This window comes from Lepus europaeus, chromosome 6 (genome assembly GCF_033115175.1).
Source record: "Lepus europaeus isolate LE1 chromosome 6, mLepTim1.pri, whole genome shotgun sequence".
Taxonomy (NCBI): Eukaryota; Metazoa; Chordata; class Mammalia; order Lagomorpha; family Leporidae; genus Lepus; species Lepus europaeus.
Genome location: NC_084832.1, coordinates 121433169 through 121451993, shown reverse-complemented (window position 1 = coordinate 121451993; position 18825 = coordinate 121433169). Strand labels below are relative to the sequence as shown.

At 43.7% G+C, this 18825-nt stretch overlaps 1 protein-coding gene across 4 annotated transcripts in view; it reads left to right on the top strand.

Moving 5' to 3' along the window:
- The window catches only part of TMTC1 (transmembrane O-mannosyltransferase targeting cadherins 1), a 243968-nt gene that overhangs the window by 107074 nt on the left and 118069 nt on the right, over nt 1-18825 (top strand). For all 4 annotated transcript variants that reach the window (XM_062195022.1, XM_062195020.1, XM_062195023.1 and 1 more), the window contains one exon: nt 13025-13214. In XM_062195022.1, coding sequence (XP_062051006.1) covers nt 13025-13214 — 190 coding nt within the window. The remainder of the gene's footprint in view (nt 1-13024; nt 13215-18825) is intronic.

The window sequence follows — 18825 nt, the reverse complement described above, 5'->3', positions numbered from 1 at the left end:
TGCACGTTTTTCTAAGTCAGCCGCATTTGAATTGACTCTTTGGAGCATCTCCAACGTTGTCTGTAGTTCCTTTCTTTGTGAGCTTTCTCCCGTTTGCCCGATTCTTTGATCTCTGGTAGGCTGATGGTTCTCATAGAACTGGTCTGTTGCCTGCTGTGGTTGACTTTTCTGGTCACCTGTGGGATTTAGCTGTGCACCTGGCTCTGTGAGTGTGTCGGGACACCTCCTCTCAGTTTGTCACGCAGCCCTGTCTGTCTGCCTTATGAATGATTGACCTCCTCATTCATCTGCTGGGCTTGTCCTGATAAAAAGCACAGATCATGCAGCTTCAACAACAGAAATCAGAACCCTCACATTGCCCAGGTGAGAAGTGCAAGAGCAGGGTGCTGTGACTTTGCTGTCTGGCGAGGTCTTGCTTCCTGGTCCTTGGGTGGACTTTGCTCTGTGTGTGGGAGCATAAGGAGTCATTGATGTCCCAGCCTCCTCTTAGAAGGAAAACGGGACCAGGGCCCACCCTTAGGACCTCAGTTAGCCTTTCCACCTCCTCGCAGGTGCAGCTCCCGACCTAGTCCCAGTGTGGCTCTGGGCCCCAGCACAGGAATTTTGTGCAGGCATAGCTGATCTGTGACCACCTCTTTACTGGGTTCATCAGCTCTGCACATCGCTCAGTAGCATCTGGGCTTCCACCCTGCAGGTCCAGTTTCTTCTTGCAGAGCCGATACAGTAAATGACTCTGTTACTAGATGAGAGTTTGCTGTTTCCATTTCGAAGTTGCTGAACTTACTAATGATATTTAGGGTTTTAAAAATCCTAAAACTTTTAAGAGTAGCTTGGTCCTACTTTTCTTTGTTGCAAATGATTTATCGTGGTTTTAGTTTGGAGATTTCCTCTTCTTAATCTGTTTTCACGTATTTAGCTCAGAGGAGATACCCTGTCATTTTCTGCTTGACTAAAATGAGATGCAAAATCATCCCGGAAAGCTCATGAGGAATCTGTGTTGGGAAAATTATGAAGAACATGGGAACAGGGCAAGAGGAAGCTGTGTGCCTTGGGGTGTGATAGAGATTATGGCTCTAATTAGTCACTGTTTGTCATATTTTACAGCGTGGTCAGCTCAAAATTGAACATACAGAGACCTCATTGTTTTAATGATTTCTCTTTAATAGAAAAAAGAAAACTTCAGGTGTTTCAGTTTTATTGCCTTGTAAGACATTGGATAAATTTGTGAGTTTCATTCTGTTTTATTTTTTCATACTCTATAAAAATCCTAGTTTTTAAAATCCAATTTATAGACATTTATATTTTATGTATTTTAAAATAATAACTTTACTGAACAATAGTTTGCATACCATGCAATCTCCTAAAAAGTGTATATATCAGTGTTTTATAGTTGTGCCACCATTACTATAATTTTAGAAATTTGATCTCCCCAAAACAAATTCTGTATCCAGGGCAGGTGCTGTGACACAGTGGATTAAGATGTGCTAGTGACACTGGCATCCCTTATTGGAGTACACGTTTGCGTATTTTTTAAAGATTTCTTTATGTATTAGAAAGGCAGAGTTAGAGAGAGAGATCTCTTACAATTGGTCAACTCGAGTATGGCTCAGCAGGTGCTGAACAATGGGAGAGCTGTCCACCTTTTGGGGGTGAAAACTGTCTTAGAATTTGAGTCTTAGGAAGGGGGGAAAAAAAGGTAGACCCGAGCCTATGAGTGCTGATGACATTTCTTATAAATTACTCCCTTCTCCCCGAAGTTGTGCCCCTATGAAAGGTATGCACATAGCTTTATGATTTTGCTGTAACCAGGGTGTCTAGGCTGGATGGACCTTGAAGACACCGGGAGTCATATCAAAGTACCCGTCTGGGTCCACAACAGGAGTCTGCCTTCGTAGGTTCCGTGGACATGTCTTTGAGACGCAAGGGAACAGATTCGTAGGTGAAAGTTCTGTCATAATAGTGTCCTTATCCCAGGATTTGCTTCACTGTTTGTGCACCTGTGTTAGGAATGTGATACCTTGAAGTTCTTACAGAGCTCGGATTAAAAATACAGACAGACGCCTGAGTGGAGTATGGCTTTTGCTTGGGGCTAGAACGTGCATCATAAATATTTACCTGTGGGGGCCAGTGTTGTGGTGCCGTGGGTTAAGCCACCATGTGCAGCTCTGGCATCCCATATGGGCACTGGCTCGAGTCCCTGTTGCTCTACTTTGGATCCAACTCCCGGCTAATGTGCCTTGGAAAGTAGCAGAGGATGGCCCAAGGGCTTGCCTTGCTTTGTAGAGAAAGTTCAAAGCCAGAGGTAATAACATCACCATGGATCTCAACAGCTTTTTCCGACAGATACTCCTGTCTCTTCCCTCTGTCTTTTCTTTTTCAGTGGATAGTTTCCAGCTGTCACAAAACTGTAGGACTCTGTGTCCTGCTAATAGAATCCTCAAAGACTTTATCTGGAGGCTGTCTCGTAGTAAACCCTGACAGCGTTCAAAGAATCAGGACTTTGCATTGGTTGACATAATGCACTGTGTGTTTAAAGGTTCGAGCTGTGCACAATGGCCTGCTGTCTTCTTGCCCCAGCAGGGCCGTCCACACGTGTGGAGGAGGCCCTCAAGATGTGTGTTTTGAGATGAAGAAGAAGTTGTTCTAGAAGTCGTTTTGGGTTTTACAGCAGTGGAGAGCCAACACAAGAGAACAGCGCAGTCAGCAGGCTTGTTTAAAAGGAAGATTTCTCGGTATTTTCACAGGAACTCAGGGTGCAAAGGCCACGTGGTGGAAGAGCGGCCTCTCCATCTGGGAGTCACTCTTTTCTTTTTGTTTGAGAGGCACAAGGGTAAGAACAATGCAAAGACAGAGGGAGAGGGGGAAGAGAGAGAGAGTGAGCGAGCAGACAGAGTTCTATACTGGCTCACCCCACACATACCTGCATGGCTGGGGCAGCTCAAAGTCAGGAGCTGGGGAACTCAGTCCAAGTACCCTGCGTGGGGGCAGGACCCCAACCACTGGAGCCCTCACTGCTGCCTCCCGGGGTGTGCATCAGCAGGAAGCTGGAGTCAGGAGCAGAGCCAGGCCTCGAACTCGGGCCTCCTGATACAGAACCCAGGCCTCTTACACACAGACGCAGCTGGCTCAGTGTCTGCTCTGGAGTCGCCTTTGGAGCCCCGTGTGCCTAAACTGTGTGCCCTGTGGCTGGAGCACTCTGCAGGAGGGGCCGGCGCCGTGTGCATAGTTTATATTGTGTTCTTCTTGGGGATGAAAGAGATCAGCAAGGTAATTTAGTTTCCAAAACTAAAATGACAGCAAATGGTCCTGTTTTATCTAATTTGTCTCCGTCCCTGAAAATGAATGGGGAGAAACTGACAGGAAGTGCAGGGTTGTTACTGGAGAGAGCTTGTGCATTGGGTTGGTTTTACCTCTGCCTAAGGTCTCGGTAGCAGGGAAATGCTGATGTGAATCAGTGACTGATATTTTACTTCTTGAAGAAAACCAACTGTTGCTGTAAATTCGCGTGTTCTGTTTCCATTACTATCCTGAGTCCCTGCAAAGCTCACGGAAGTGAAAGGAGTTGTCTTTTATTTTCTGCTCAGCATTGAAACATAAAAGCACACATTGCTTTTGGAGTGAATGAAATGCCAAGGCCAGGCTTTTCTTTGGGAACCCTCCCTCTTGCTGCGGGGTGGTAACAGGCGTTGTCGGCAGCGCAGTCATGTTGTATGTGCTGTTGAGGGGATTGTACGCCGAGGTCAAGCGTGTGTGAGCCTTGCTATGGTTGCATCAAAGTTCCAGTGCAAGTGAGCCAGGGTCTTGGGCAGCTGGACCCCCAGTGTTTCGCTCTGCGTGTTCCCATTGAGTTCTCTGCATTAGTAGAGAAGTGCTCATGGAGGAGCACTTTCTTTTTCTTTTCTCTTCTTTTTTTTTTTTTTTTTTTTTTTTTTTTGACAGGTAGAGTTAGACAGTGAGAGAGAGAGACAGAGAGAAAGGTCTTCCTTCCATTGGTTCACTCCTCAAATGGCCGCTACGGCCATTGCTGCGCCGATCCGAAGCCAGGAGCCAGGTTCTTCCTCTTGGTCTCCCATGTGGGTGCAGGAGCCCAAGCACTTGGGCCATCCTCCACTGCCCTCCCAGGCAACAGCAGAGAGCTGGACTGGAAGACTAGCAACCGGGACAGAATCTGGCACCCCAACCGGGACTAGAACTTGGGGTGCCAGTGCCGTAGGCCAAGTGAGCCACGGCGCCAGCCCCAGGAGCACTTTTGTAATTATAGGCAGTGCCTGCGGTGGGACATTGAGCACATCACAGCTTTGCAAGAATGACCAGGGCTGGGTCAGGCCGAAGTCAGGAGCTAGGAACTCAGTCCAGGTCTCCCACATGGTGACAGGAACCCAAATACTTGAGCCATCACCTGCTGCTTCCCCCACCCCACCCCAGGATGTGCATTGGCAGGAAGCTGGCATCAGGAGCAGAGCCAGGACTTGAACTCGGGCAGCCACGGATAGAACACAGGCATCTTAAACCCGGGTGCCTTCACCACCTGGCGTGTTCTTTGAGATACCACTGTTATCTGATAATTCTTACATGCAAATGCCGTGCAACCTAGAGAATGCTTTCATATTCCACGGGATTCTTTCACAGACCAACAGGATGCTTGTGTGGACACTGGACACCTGAACCTGGTCAGTGTCACCAGGCGTCAGTATGTGTTTCTCAGTGGACGTAAAACCCGTGCCCCATGGAAATCCAGATGTGAACTGCTTTAAAGACACGAAGCTAGGAAATGGAGCAGGTGTTCCTTTGACAGCAGCTCCATTTGCTTCTATGCGGGTGGGTTGGGGAAAGGTGTCGGCAGTCTTCAATGCTCAGTTTCCTTTGTTTCTGTAGTGGTGAAGCGAACTCTGTTCATAAAGTAGGCGTATTAGTGGCACATTCAGAAGGTGAGAAGACTTAGTGATTTTTCAGCTTCATGTTGTAGTTAAGCTGTGATTACAAGAGTTCTCATGTAAACTACAATCATTGTAGTTTAATGCAGATTAAGAAGAAAAGGGGCTGGTGCTGTGGCGTAGCGGGTAAAGCCGCTGCCTGTGTTGCCGGCATCCCATATGAGTGCAGGTTTGAGTCCCGGCTGCTCCCCTTCTGATCCAGCTCGATGCTAATGTGCCTGGGAAAGCAAAGGAAGTTGATCCAAGTTCGTGGGCCCCTGTACCCATGTGGGAGATCCAGAAGAAGTTCCAGGCTCCTGGCTTCGGACCTGCCCAGCTCTGGCTGTTGCAGGCATTTGGAGAGTGAGCCAGCAGATGGAAGACCTCTCTCTCTCTCTGCTTTTGTCTCTAACTCTGGGTTTCAAATGAATAAGTGATCTTTTTTTTTTTTAATTTTATTTAATGAACATAAATTTCCAAAGTACAGCTTATGGATTATAATAGCTCCCTCCCATAACTTCCCTCCCACCCACAACACTCCCCTCTCCCACCCCCCTCCTCTTCCATTCACATCAAGATTAATTTTCAATCATCTTTATATACAGAAGATCAATTTAGCATATATTAAGTAAAGATTTCAACAGTTTGCACCCACACAGAAACACAAAGTGTAAAATACGATTTGAGTACTAGTTATAGCATTAATTAAACACCTAAGAATAATTGTGTATTAATTACAGAGTTCAACCAATAGTTCTAAGTAGAACATAAAAAATACTAAAAGGGTAAAGTATTAAGTTCTTTTTTTTCTTTTTTTTTGTTTGTTATATAGTTTTTTTTTTATTTCATAAATGTGAATTTACAAAGTGCAACTTTTGTATTGTTGTGGCTTCCCTTCCCCCAACCTCCCTCCCTCCCGTGGCCCTCCCCTCTCTCACTCCCTCTCCCATCCCGCCCTTCATCGAGTTTCATTTTCAATTACCTTCATATACTGAAGATCAACTTAGTATATACTAAGCAAGGATTTCAACAGGCTGCACTCACACAACCGCACAAGGTATAGGGTATTGTTCGACTAGTAGTGTTTTTAAGTTTCATAGTAAAACACATTAAGGACAGAGATCCTACGTGGGGAGCATGTACCCAGTGACTCCCGTTGTTGATTTAACAATTGGCACTCTTATTTATGGCGTCAGCAATCACCCGAGACTCTTGCTATGAGCTGTCTAGGCTATGGAAGCCCCTTGAGTTCACGGACTCTGAACTTGTTTAGTCAAGGCCGTGTCACAGTGGAGGTTCCTTCCTCCCTTCAGAGAAAGGTGCCTCTCTCCTTGATGGCCTGTTCCTTCTGCTGGGGTCTTGTTCACCAGGATCTCTCATTTAGATTGTTTTTTGCCACCGTGTCATGGCTTTCCATGCCTGTGAGACTCTCATGGACCTTTTAGCCAGATCCGAATGTCCCAAGGGTTGATTCTGAGGCAGGAGTGCTGTTTTGGGCATTTGCCATTCTATGAGTCTGCTGTGTGTCCTGCTTCCCCCGCAGGATCATTCTCTCCCTTTTAATTCTATCCTTCATTATTTGCTTACACTGGTCTTATTTGTGAAATCTCTTTGATACATACCCTATCTTTTTGATCGGTTGTGTATTTATACTTATCACTTTACCAAGTGCGCTGGCATTGGTACCTGCCTCCTTGGTAAGATTGAGTTGAAATCCCCTGGCACATTTCTAGTTCCACCATTGGAGGTAAGTCCGAGTGAGCATGTGCCAACCTATATATCTCCTCCCTCTCTCTTTTTTCTTTTTTTTTTTGACAGGCAGAGTGGATAGAGAGAGAGAGACAGAGAGAAAGGTCTTCCTTTTTGCCGTTGGTTCACCCTCCAATGGCCGCTGTGGCCGGCGCATCGTGCTGATCCGAAGCCAGGAGCCAGGTGCTTCTCCTGGTCTCCCATGTGGGTGCAGGGCCCAAGGACTTGGGCCATCCTCCACTGCCTTCCCGGGCCATAGCAGAGAGCTGGCCTGGAAGAGGGGCAACTGGGATAGAATATGGCGCCTCAACCGGGACTAGAACCCGGTGTGCCGGCACCGCAAGGCGGAGGATTAGCCTGTTAAGCCACAGCACCGGCCTTCCTCCCTCTCTTATTCCCACTCCTGTGTTTAACAGAGATCACTTTTCTGTTGATTTTAAACGCCTAAGAATGATTGTGCATTGATTACAGAGTTCAACCAGTGGTCTTATGTAGAACAAACAGAGCAACAACAACCACAACAACACTAAAAGCAATGAAATATTAAGTTGTTCCTCAACAGTCTAGACAAGGGCTGATCATGTCATTGTCTCTCACAGTGTCCATTTCACTTCAATGGGTATCATTTTAGATGCTCGTTTAGTTGCCGTCGATCAGGGAGAACATATGATATTAAAAAAAAAAAAAAAAGAGGGGCCAGGCCTAGCTTTATGCTGTTGTTCTGTGAGAGGGGAGTGCCATTCCTTGTGTGTTCCCTAGTATTCCAAGGTGTGCATGAGCGAGGTGCTGAGGGGGCTACAGGGGGCAGAATCTGCGGTCCATGTCCATTGATTGTGTGCCTGCACAGCGGTGACTCTTTTACTGGACTTTTACTTTGCCTCAGGCCAAAACAAAATGTAAAATCCAGCTCCCTGCTGATGCACCTGGGGAAGCAGCGGAAGATGACCCAAGTGTTTGTTCCCTTTCTGCTGTGTGAGATACCTGGATGGAGCTCCAGGCTCCTGGCTTCAGCCTGGCCCAACCCTGGGCCATTGCAGCTTACAGGGGAGTGAACCAGCAGATCGAAGTTTCTGTCTGTCTGTCTCTCCCTCTCTATAACTCTGGCAAAGGGTTTTCATCAAGACAAAGAATAGAATCCATGTATATTTTTTGCTTTTGAACACCTGAACTGGGTGTTTTAAAACTAAAAACTGTTGTTGTGCCACAGTGGGTTAAGCTGCCACCTGGGATGCCAACTTCCTATATAAGTGCTGGTTCAAGTCTCAGGTGCCCCATTTCCTTTCCAGCTCCCTTTCAAATAAATAGTAAATAATTTTTTAAAACTCCCAGTGTTTCTCATGATCAAAGTGAAGAGTTAGATTTAAAGAGCCATGCAGTGTCACCAGTGCCACTGGACAGGTGCCATTTCCCCCGGCGCCTCCCCGGCCCTCTCCCTGTCATGTCTTTCTGTTATAAGACCTCTTTTGCGTTTCCTGGCTTCTCCGTGAAAGTGCTTGACTGAATTGTTGAAGCTGAGTTCCTGCCTCTTTGCTCTGTGTATTGCGTTTGTGACCAGATAGTCTAGTAACTTTCTTCCTGTTGGCAGAAATTTATGGTAGAAAATTAGTAAATAATTCGTCTTGTTTTGGCTCTTACTTAACAAAAGGGAATCCAGCAGGGCAGAGTTATTTAACAAATGATTTCACTTCTGAAATTATAGCAGAAATAAACAAGGTGATTAGGTTGAATATAGTTCATAGTCAAGGAGTTAGAAAGACACTTCAGTTGTTGATTACAGATAGCTCAACTAGCTGTCCGTAAAATGTGATTAGCTTTTGGCATGCTTGCAAATGGCATTGTGGTGAAACCTGAAAAATTTGTCCAGTGCTAGTAGTATTTCAAGTCGTAATTAAATAGTTTATTAGTGACATTGATCTGAATCCCTGTGCTTTAGAATATAGGAGTGAGTTTCCAGGGATAACAAATGTATGTTAACAGGGTATTTTGGTGTACTTTATTGATCTTAATTTTTAAAATCTATTTGGGTTACAAAAGTCAGAATGAACATTAAAAATATTTAAATGCATTGGGATTTAACTTATTTTTGCTTTTGGCCAATGCAACCTTGCAAGTCTAGAAAATACAAGAAACCAAGAGCAACTTGAAGGGCAAGAGCAAAATGTGAACTTAAAATGAAAATGAGAAATTCTGCACAGCATGGCAGATATTCCTTGGTCAAGCTGCAGCTAGAAATAAGATAAGGAAGTATTGCTCTCATAGTGATATTGCCCTGTTACCCTGGTAGAAAAGGTTTTTATTAGAAAACATCCAGTATGAACAAAAACAAAAAAAAGAGAAATTGGTATAGAGAACTCCCGAATAGCTATTACCTGATTTCTACAACCTTAATGCTTGTTATCTGGCTCCATCTGTATCCCACCTATTTCTCCCTGCTCACCTTCCTCCCCCTCCATCAATTACTTGAAAGGAAATTCCAGATGTCATTCATTTTATATGTATATACTTTTCTGTGGATTTCTAAAAGACAAAGACTATTTGAAAAATAAGACTGCAATGCCATTATCACACTTTAAAAATTAATAATGTTCTCTCTATGTGATTTCCTCTATCGCTAATCACCGTTTCATTCTTGCCTGGTTGTGTCATAAGTGGATATTTTTAGTAGTGAGTTCCTGGAATTATCATTTAAACAGTATCTTCATTTTGTGAGACGTAGCTCTTTAGGTCGTTTTTCATGTTAGCTCTCCTCCTCCTCTCCCCCTTCCTTCATTTAGAATGTATTAGTTCAAGTGCCTGGGTTGGTTTTTCTACGGTCTTTCTCCATGTTCTGAATTTTGCATGTTACACCGTGTGGTGTCATGGGATCTGTTCTGTTTCTCGTGTTTACTATAAAATGCTCTTTCCATTTAGCACTTGATAAAATTGTTGATTTCTTTGTCGAGACAGCTTCATAGGTATGGTGTGTATTTTCTTCAGGGGGGCATCACGCTGTTCATCCTCCTTTTTATGATGATAAAATGGATAAGTCAGTTCTAGGTACCTGCTTTAGCCTGATCCATTCACTGTAAGGTACACATTTTTCAAAGAAAGACGCATACATGCCCGAGAGATACATGAAAACTACTCAGCCTCACTACACATCAGGGAAATCGTAACTTTAATCAGTTACAATGGCTATTACCCGAAAGACAAAAGGTAACAAGTTCTGGGGAGGATGTGGGACAGAGGGAACTCTATTACACTGTAGGTGGGAATGTTGACTTAGCCCAGCCATTATGGAAAACACTATAGAAGTTTCTGAACGTGTTATAAGTAGAATTACTGTATGATCCAACAACAGCCCCACCACGGGGTACACACCCAAAGGAAAAGAAATCAGTCTGTCAAAAAAAAAAAAAAATCTGTACTCTTGAGTTGATTATAACACTGTTCACAGTATGCAAACAAGAAATGGAATCAACCTAAGAAATGGGATCAGCCTAAGAAATGGACTCATCTTAAGTGTCCATCAACCTTTCATAAAGTAGTAGGAGGAGGAGGAAATCGTGTCGTTTTTGAAACATGAATGGAACTGGAGGTTATAGTAAATCTGTCAGCCACAGAGTATCAAGTAGCACATGAGCTTACTCATGTGGAATCTGAGACAATTGATCTCATAGAATTTGAGAGTAGAAGGGTGGTTACCGGAGGCTGGGGAGACAAGGGAGCAGAAGGAGGAATGAGGAAAACTTAGTCACTGGTACTAAGTTAGAATTACATAGGAGGAGTAGGTTCTGGTGTTCCCTTGCACAGAGGATGACTATAGGTGGTAACAATGTATTATATTTTTCTAAAATCCTAGAAGCCAGGATATTAAATGTTTTACCACAGGAAGTGGTAAGTATTTGATGTCATAAATACCTTTACCTTGATTTGCGCAGTACATAAGTTGTACCTTTATTGAAGCATCCCATGGTTTCTCATAAATATGTACAATTTGTTGTATCGGTTAAAAAAATAAATTTAAAAATGCTGGTACCTCATCAGGTTTTTACCTGGTAGTTTTATCAGCCATTGATGACCTGTCTGGATCTGCTACTCAGGAACGGAATTTCTTAAAGTGATTTTTCGGAGCGAGAGGGTGACTGAAACGCACAGCGGCCCGATCTTCCTGCTAAGGCGGATGTTCCACCGTTCACTTGCAATGCCAAGCCGGGGTCTTTGCTGAGCAGAAAGGCAATGTTGTGGAAAGCTCCGCCCCACCCCCAGTGCCAGTCAGGATAACGGGGACGAGTTTTGGGGTGAAGGAAAGAGAACATTGAACCTGAAGGAGATTAGAGGGTAGTGGGGTTCTGGGTCTCTAGAACCACAGTCATGAAGCGTAGGCTTTGGGACGCTTTTGTTGTATCGTCTGCTCTTTGTACTTAACCCTTCCGCTAAAAATGACAACAGGGAGGGAGGTATCCCTACCCCTTCAACCCAATTCTCTGTCGAGATTTGAGAGTCATGGCGGTGAATAATCCCCCTCACTAATCTCACCAGGATTTTCCGTTGCCAGCCTTAGGGGTTGGGAGGAAGGAGGATAGAGGTCAAGCTGGGAAGGTGTGGGGACTGTGCTAAACCAGTAGCCATTTGTTGGCCCCTACCATGACAAGTTTGTAAACTGTACCCTTAGAAGTAAGTCCGTAGGAATGTATGTAGAATTATGTAGCTTTTAAGTGTTAAAGAGATCATAAATAGGATCAAGTGCTCGGCAATAATAATAGATAGAATTAAAAAGGAGAGAATGTTCCAACATGGGAAACGGTCCACACAGCAGACTCATGGAATGACAAATGCCTTAAACAGCACTCTGATCTCAAAATCAGCCCTTAAGGCTTCCTGGTCTGCCTGAAAGGCCTGTGAGAGCATTTCAGGCATGAAAAGCCAAGACTCTGTGGCAAAAAATATTCTGTATAAAAGATCTCTGTGAGTGAGACCCCAGTGGAAAGAAGGGGCCATCGAAGAAGGAGGTACTTGTCTGTGAAGGGAGGAGAGAACTTCCACTTTGCTTATGGCCTTGTCCAAATACTGATGGAGTTTGTGGACTCAAAGCCCAGGCAGCTCATGTCAAGAGCCTCAGGTGGTCACTGATATCATACATAAGAGTGTTAATTGTTAAATTAACAACAGGAATCACTGTGCACCAACTGACTCCCCAGGCAGGACCTCTGTCCTCAATTAGTTGTATTGAGAGTTAACTGTAAAACTAGTTCTCAAACAGTTTTTTGGTTGTTGTTGTTGAACTCTTTACTTAGTATAGAGTTGGTCTTCTGTGTACAAAGTTAGTTGAAAATGAATCTTAATGGAGAATGGGACTGACAAGGAGAGAGGGAGGAGGAGAAAGGGTCGGAGTGTGGGTGGGAGGGCAGGTATGGTGGGAAAAATAACTGTTCCTAAAGTTGTACTTAAGAAATTTGTATTCTTTAAAAAAATAAATTTAAAAAAAATTTAAATAAGTAAATAAAGGGTTGGTCGTCCTTGCAAGAGTTGAGTGAGGTCATGTCCTGGCACGGAGGTCTCATCTCAACCAAGTTTTGCGTCTAAGAGTTCTGCAGTTGCCAAGGGTCCAGAACACTGCTTAAAGACTGTGTTGACTGAACGAAGTTAAATAAAGCGAGTTTCCTCCACTCACGGGCAGAAGGGTCACCTGTAGTGACTCCTGCTTTACCTTGGAGTCTCAGGCAGAAAACAGGACCCACAGCTGTGTCCATTGGCCTTCTCCCCTGTGTCCACATGGATGTGCTGGTCAACAAGGACAGGTGCTTGCCCTTCCTCCTAGAGGCTGGCTCCTCCCTTGTGAGTAAGGGACCTTCTGACCACACATACTTTCATTTTTTTTGAAAAAAATTTAATATGAGTCAGAATATTATAAAAATGCTGAAATACTGTCATATCTGCAGGATTTGGGGTACTGTTGAGAAGGCACAGTTCATAACATCCTAACCTGGAGAATCACAACATAAACAAACTATCTGTCATACACATTCAGCCCACTTGTTCCTCATAGCATCTATCTCAGGTTGTAGTAGATTGTTATGGAGAGAGAGAGGGAGAGAGAGGGGCGGGGAGGGAGGGAGGGAGGGAGGGAGATAGATAGATAGATAGATAATTTTTATCATTGTACAGTCAGCACATAATCCAGAGGCTAGCAGCTATTAGATAAATATATCCCCACATGATCAGTTTAATGAATAAATAAGATAATGGCTTTCTACTGTCTCTTCTCCTTTAAGGCAACAGTGACAGTGTGAAGATGCTATTTAATAGAAACTTGAGGGATTAATATTGGCAAAAGTCATGAATGTTGAATTGTGCTTCATTGATGCTTCTTGTCTTTGTAGATTCCTTACTTATTCCTACCTCTTGGCCTTCAACGTGTGGCTTCTGCTCGCACCTGTTACCCTGTGCTATGACTGGCAAGTGGGCAGTATTCCCCTGGTGGAGAGCGTCTGGGACGTGCGTAACTTAGCCACCCTTCTGCTGGCCGTGGTGATGGCCTTGCTGACTCTGCACTGCTTAGCAGCCTTCAAGGTAATCTTCTCAAAAATCCAATGAACTCTGTGTTTGAAGATGGATGTTCTAAGGCTACTAATACTTGCTTTTTCCCACAGGGAATCTTTATCGACATTGAATTTATGTCTTATCCGTAGGACTTTGTGTTTGAAGTTTTCCTTGTAGATTATAGATATTTTAAGGACTTCAGCAGAATTAATAGAAAATGATCACATTAATTATATGTCTTTGACTTTTTCTACCAATCCTGAAGAAATTAGATCTGAAGTTTTGCAAATAAGTTTATTTTGTGGTGTGGTTGCTCATTTTTTTTTTTAAATAACTGGTTTGATGTAGTGCCATGATGAATGAAATAGTGATAAATAATACATGCTATAAATACTTAAAATATGATAAGACTCTACCTGAAAGAAGATACACAGTGGGGTTCCTGCTGTGGTGCAAGGCTAAGCCAACAATTAAGACTTCAGCATTCTATATTTGAGTGTTGGTTTGAGTTTGGCTACTCTGTTTCTGACTCAGCTCTCTGCTAATGTACCTGGAAACTACCATGTCATGGCCAAGTACTTAGATCCTTGTCACCAAATGGGAAACCTAGATAGAATTCCTTATTCAAGGCTCCGCCCAGCCCAGCCTTTATCATTGTGGGCATCTGGGGAATGCAGCAGGCACCTGAAGGTCTTTGTCACTTCCTCTCTCTGTGTCATTGCCTTTCAAGTAAATAAAAAGTGAATGTTTAAAAGCAAACTACGCAGAAGTCTGTAAATACATGAAAAGACGCTCAACATCTCAGTCACTGTGGAAATTCAAGAAAAATCCTCAGTGAGGTACTGCTGCACACCTACAAGAATGGCTAGCATTGAGAAGACGCACAGTACTAAGTGTTAGCCATGTAGAGCAATTGCAGGTGCATTACTGCTGGGAATAAAAAATAGGCAGCCACTTTGGAAAATTTGGCCAGTTTCTCAAAAAGTTAAACATAAAATTAAGCAATTTTATGTATCAGTATCTTCTGGAAAGAAACAGGCCCACACTAAAGCCTTGTTTCTCCATGTCCATGTTCATAGTAGCTTTATTTCCAGTAGCTGTCAATAGAAATAATCTGATGTCATCAGCTTGTCCGTGGACAAACTCAACATGATACATTACTCAGAAATTTAATTAAGAAATTTCTGATACATAAAACAACCTAGATAGGATAGTTGTTGTGGTGTAGCAATTAAGTTGCTACTTGGGCACCCATATCCCATATTGAAGTACCTGGTATGAATCACAACTACTCCACTTCTGATCCAGCTTCTTGTTAATGTGCACTCTGGGAGATAGCAGGTGATGGTTCAAGTACTTAGATCTCTACCATCCCATATTGGAGATACAGATGGAGTTGCAAGCTCCTGGCTGCACCCTGGCTCAGCCCCAAATATTGTGGACATTTGAGGAGAAAACGAGTAGATGGAAGATTATTCTCTCTGCCTTTAAAAATAATTAACAAATAAATAAGTAAATCTTTAAAAATGTAAATGTGGTTCACACACTGTACAAGTGTAGGAAGCCAATTTGGAAGGCTTCATACTGATTGATGGCATTCATGTGAAATCCTAGAAAATGCAGAATAATGACATGAACTAGTGAGTAGAGATAGACCGTGAAGAGACTTGAAAGACTGTTTTGTGGTGCTGCATGCTTTTAAAAAATGTGATTGTGGAGCTGGCACTGCGGCTCAATAGGCTAATCCTCTGCCTGCGGCACCGGCACCCTGGGTTCTAGTCCCTGTTGGGGTGCCAGATTCTGTCCCGGTTGCTCCTCTTCCAGGCCAGCTTTCTGCTGTGGCCTAGGAGGGCAGTGGAGGATGGCCCAAGCGCTTGGGCCCTGCACCCACATAGAAGACCAGGAGAAGCACCTGGCTCCTGGCTTCTGATCAGCGCGGTGCACCAACTGCAGTGCGCCAGCCGCAGTGGCCATTGTGGGGGTGAACCAACGGATAAAGGAAGACCTTTCTCTCTGTCTCTCTCTCACTGTCCACTCTGCCTGTCAAAAAAAAAATGTGATTGTGGTAGTGCTTGCCAGGTTATGTAAACTTAGCAAATATCTGCTTAAATATGGGTGGCTTCTATTGTATCATCTGTACCTTGATAAAGCGGTAAGACGTGGTCAAAGTATTTGAGTTACATTACAGTGTGGAATGCGTACAGGAGTGAATTCAAAACCAAAATGCGGTGATCATGAAAATTTGATGTAAAATTTTGAGTGATTGAAATACCTTTTTAAAAATTAATGTGAAAGTGACATAGTGTATGGTTAAGTCTTTCAGAATCTACAATTTAGTGGTACTGCCCGGATTCTCAGTGTGGTGCAATCGGGAGCTCTTTTAATTTCACACCTTTTTTTACCACCCCACAAAATCACTTCTGATCTGCTTTCTTCCCTGTGGGTTTGTGTATTCTGGCTAGATGATGTAAAAGGAATCATGTGTGACTTTTTGTGCCCATCTTCTTTCACTTAGCATAATATTCTTGTAGTTCACAAATATTGTACTTCATTCATTTTGACAGGTGAATAATACTCCAATTTGTAGACTACTTTCTGTGTACCCATTCATCCATTGATGGGTGTTTAACTTTTTTCTGCCTTTGGACCATAACAAATAATGATGCTATTTACATTTGTGTGCAAGTTTCTGTGTGGACATATGCTTTTGTTTCTTTGGGGTGTGTATATATGTGTATATATATATATATATATACACATATATATATATGATTATGAGTGAAATTGCTTCATATGATAATTCTATTTGTAACTATTTGAGAAACTACCTATTTTGCACAGTGGCTGTACCATATTGTATTCCCAACAGCACTGCGCAAAGCTTCCAGTAGCTCTGTGCCCTCACCTCACCAATACTTACTATGTTTCGTTGTTTTATTAAAGCCGTCCTAGGGAGTGTGGAGAAGTATCACGCTGTGGTTTGATTTACGTTCTCGTAATGCTCTGTGAACCGAACATCTTCGCACGTGCCCATCGGCCGCTCAGATAGCTCCATTGCAGAAATGTCTGTTCAGGTCCCTTGCCCGTTTTCACATTCAATTGTTAGTTTTTTTGTTACTGAATTAAATCCCTGAGATATTTGCTTTGCAAATATTTCCTCTCATTCTGTAGGTTATTTTTTTCACAATTGTGATCATGTTCTCTTCACATTAGTGATGAGATATCTGAGGTACACATGTTCATTTTTATGAATCTAGTACCCTGTATTTTCTTACTCAAGATTTTATTGTCAAATCTGGGAATGCATTGCCAAATCCAAGGTCGTGAAGAGTTGCAGCTGTGTCTTGCTGTTGCATTTCAGGTGTCGATCTACTGGGAGTTAATTTTTGTCTGCAGAGTAAAATGGACACCCAGCTCATTCTGCTGTAGGTGGTTACCAGTTGCCTCCACACTATTTTTGGAGACTGTTCTTTTACTGAACACATTGTTTTAAAGTAACCATCTTAGTCATCTTCCTGGAATTCGTTTGTATAATGCAAGGGTAATGTGGATAACCAGCCTGAAGAAACTCTGGCATGCCCATGAGATACATGAACTTGAGCTCAGATTTCAGGTTCTGAGGAAGTTCTGCCTTAACCCCCCTGTTTAAAATGCATGTTCCTACTCTCCACTGCTTTCCTTATTTGCTTTTCACTTTAAACTCTTCTCCACTAAATAAATATGATTTACTTTCTCTCCTTAATGCCTATTTCCTTCACCAATGAGAATATAAGCCCCATGAGGACAGATTTTATTCTTCTGCCTTGTTCACTAACACATTCCCTGCCCCGTGCTCACTATACTCATTACCTGTTACCTAAATTGTATTGTTTGCCCTTTCCATGTGTATCCTCTAAATGAATGAAACTCTCAAAGTAAGCAGTTTGGCCAATTAAATTTCGGTATGCAGAGTCATTTTTAAAGTGAGCTGTAAATAAAGTCTATGAAGGCTCCATTCCCAGCAGCAGTGTGAGTTGATTTGGGCTGCCCAGGAGGTTTTGTCGGTGAGAATACGGTTCTGTCTCCTGGTTCGGCTCACCTGCTGTCTCACTGCTGATTTCCCGAAGCCGGTGCCATGGAGCCTGCATGGAATGTCAGGGAGGACTTTCCTGGGCTCCTTCCCAGCTGACCAAGGGCGCTGGGGAGCCCCAGCCGGCTGCCTCCTTGGTCAGGGTGTGATAAGTAGGGACCTGCAGCAGATCCTACCCACCGCGGTGCTCGGCCCTGCCCGCAGTACCTTTGATAGCGTGGTGAGTGCTAGACACTTCCTCTGCACATTTCTGATGATCCTTTCCCTCTGTGCCTCACTTGGCGGCTCCTGGAGAAACTTAGCGAAGCCTTGCAGCTGGTGGTAAGATTTAGCTCTTTGGGGATGACTTTGATCTTGCCCATTCCTTATAAACGTTCTCAAGAGCCGCCTCCAGCAGCTCTGGGAGGTGGGCAGGTTCTTCGTTTTCTCCTTTCAGAAGTTGGAGACACAGGTTTGCTTCCAGCTCCTGTGTTTGTGGCCTCACTTGCCTTTCCTTGGTCTGCTTACACACCGGAAGGATGCAGAAGCAGACCTACAGGTCACGCTCCCCTGCTGCTTAGCACCCTCTTGACGTGGAAATAGTCCTGGTTTTTGTTTTGTTTTCTATGCGATGATGAATTGCAAAGGCCATGGTGCTAAGGGCTTCGACTCTGAGATGCTAAACCATAAGATGAAACTTGTGGGAAATTAGGGTCTTGCTCTGTGGACATTCCTCTGTATTGGAAAGAAACGGTGGAGGAGATGATCAGAATGTCAGCCCAGTAAGCATGGCTCTGTTCTGAAGTATTCAGACCCCAGTGGCCTGTGTATTGTGTCAGTAAGTGTTGAACTGACCTTGTTGGATGATCCCTGGCCATAACATTAAATTTTAATTTAGTGAGATTATTTACTGTGTTACCAGGAAAGAAGCTATTGCATAAACAAACGTATCCAGTAAGAGCACTTAAAAATGGAGGAGTTTAAGTTTTTTAATGTAAGCAGTTTTGAAATACATGCATATGAAGGGCCTTCAGAAATTCATGCAATATGTATGTGATATGAGAAAAGCATGTGTACATTTCCAAAAAAAAAAATTGGAAATCAATGTAACCATCTTTCAATTCCATTTTTGCACTTTTTTTTTGAAGTCCCCTTTTGCAGTGAGTCCAGAGCGTCGTGGAATCTGTGTCTTCACCCTCACTGTTCTTTCAGTGGCGTAGTGTTGGTGGATCCAGTGCTGGGATTAGAGTAGTGAAGTTTCTGGCTGCACGGAGCTTACACTTAGGCCCTGAAAATGTGCCTTTGCATGTCAAGGGTTAAATGCTGTGAAGAGACCGGTGCTGACCTGTAAGTGAAATTTGGGCCGGAGCCTGAAGGACGTGGCTGATGAGCCATGTGGCCGTTGGGAGTGGAGCATGGTAAGTTGAGGGAAGGCAAGTGCCAGCCAAGGTCCTGAGGCAGGAAGGTTGCAGATCGTCCATAGGCAGTGAGGAGGCTGACCTGGCTGGAGCAGAGAGGGCGGAGCCAGAGGAAAAAGTCACAGAGATGAAGGAGAGGCACAGACAGTGATTGATTGGTTGATTGAGCTTCTGT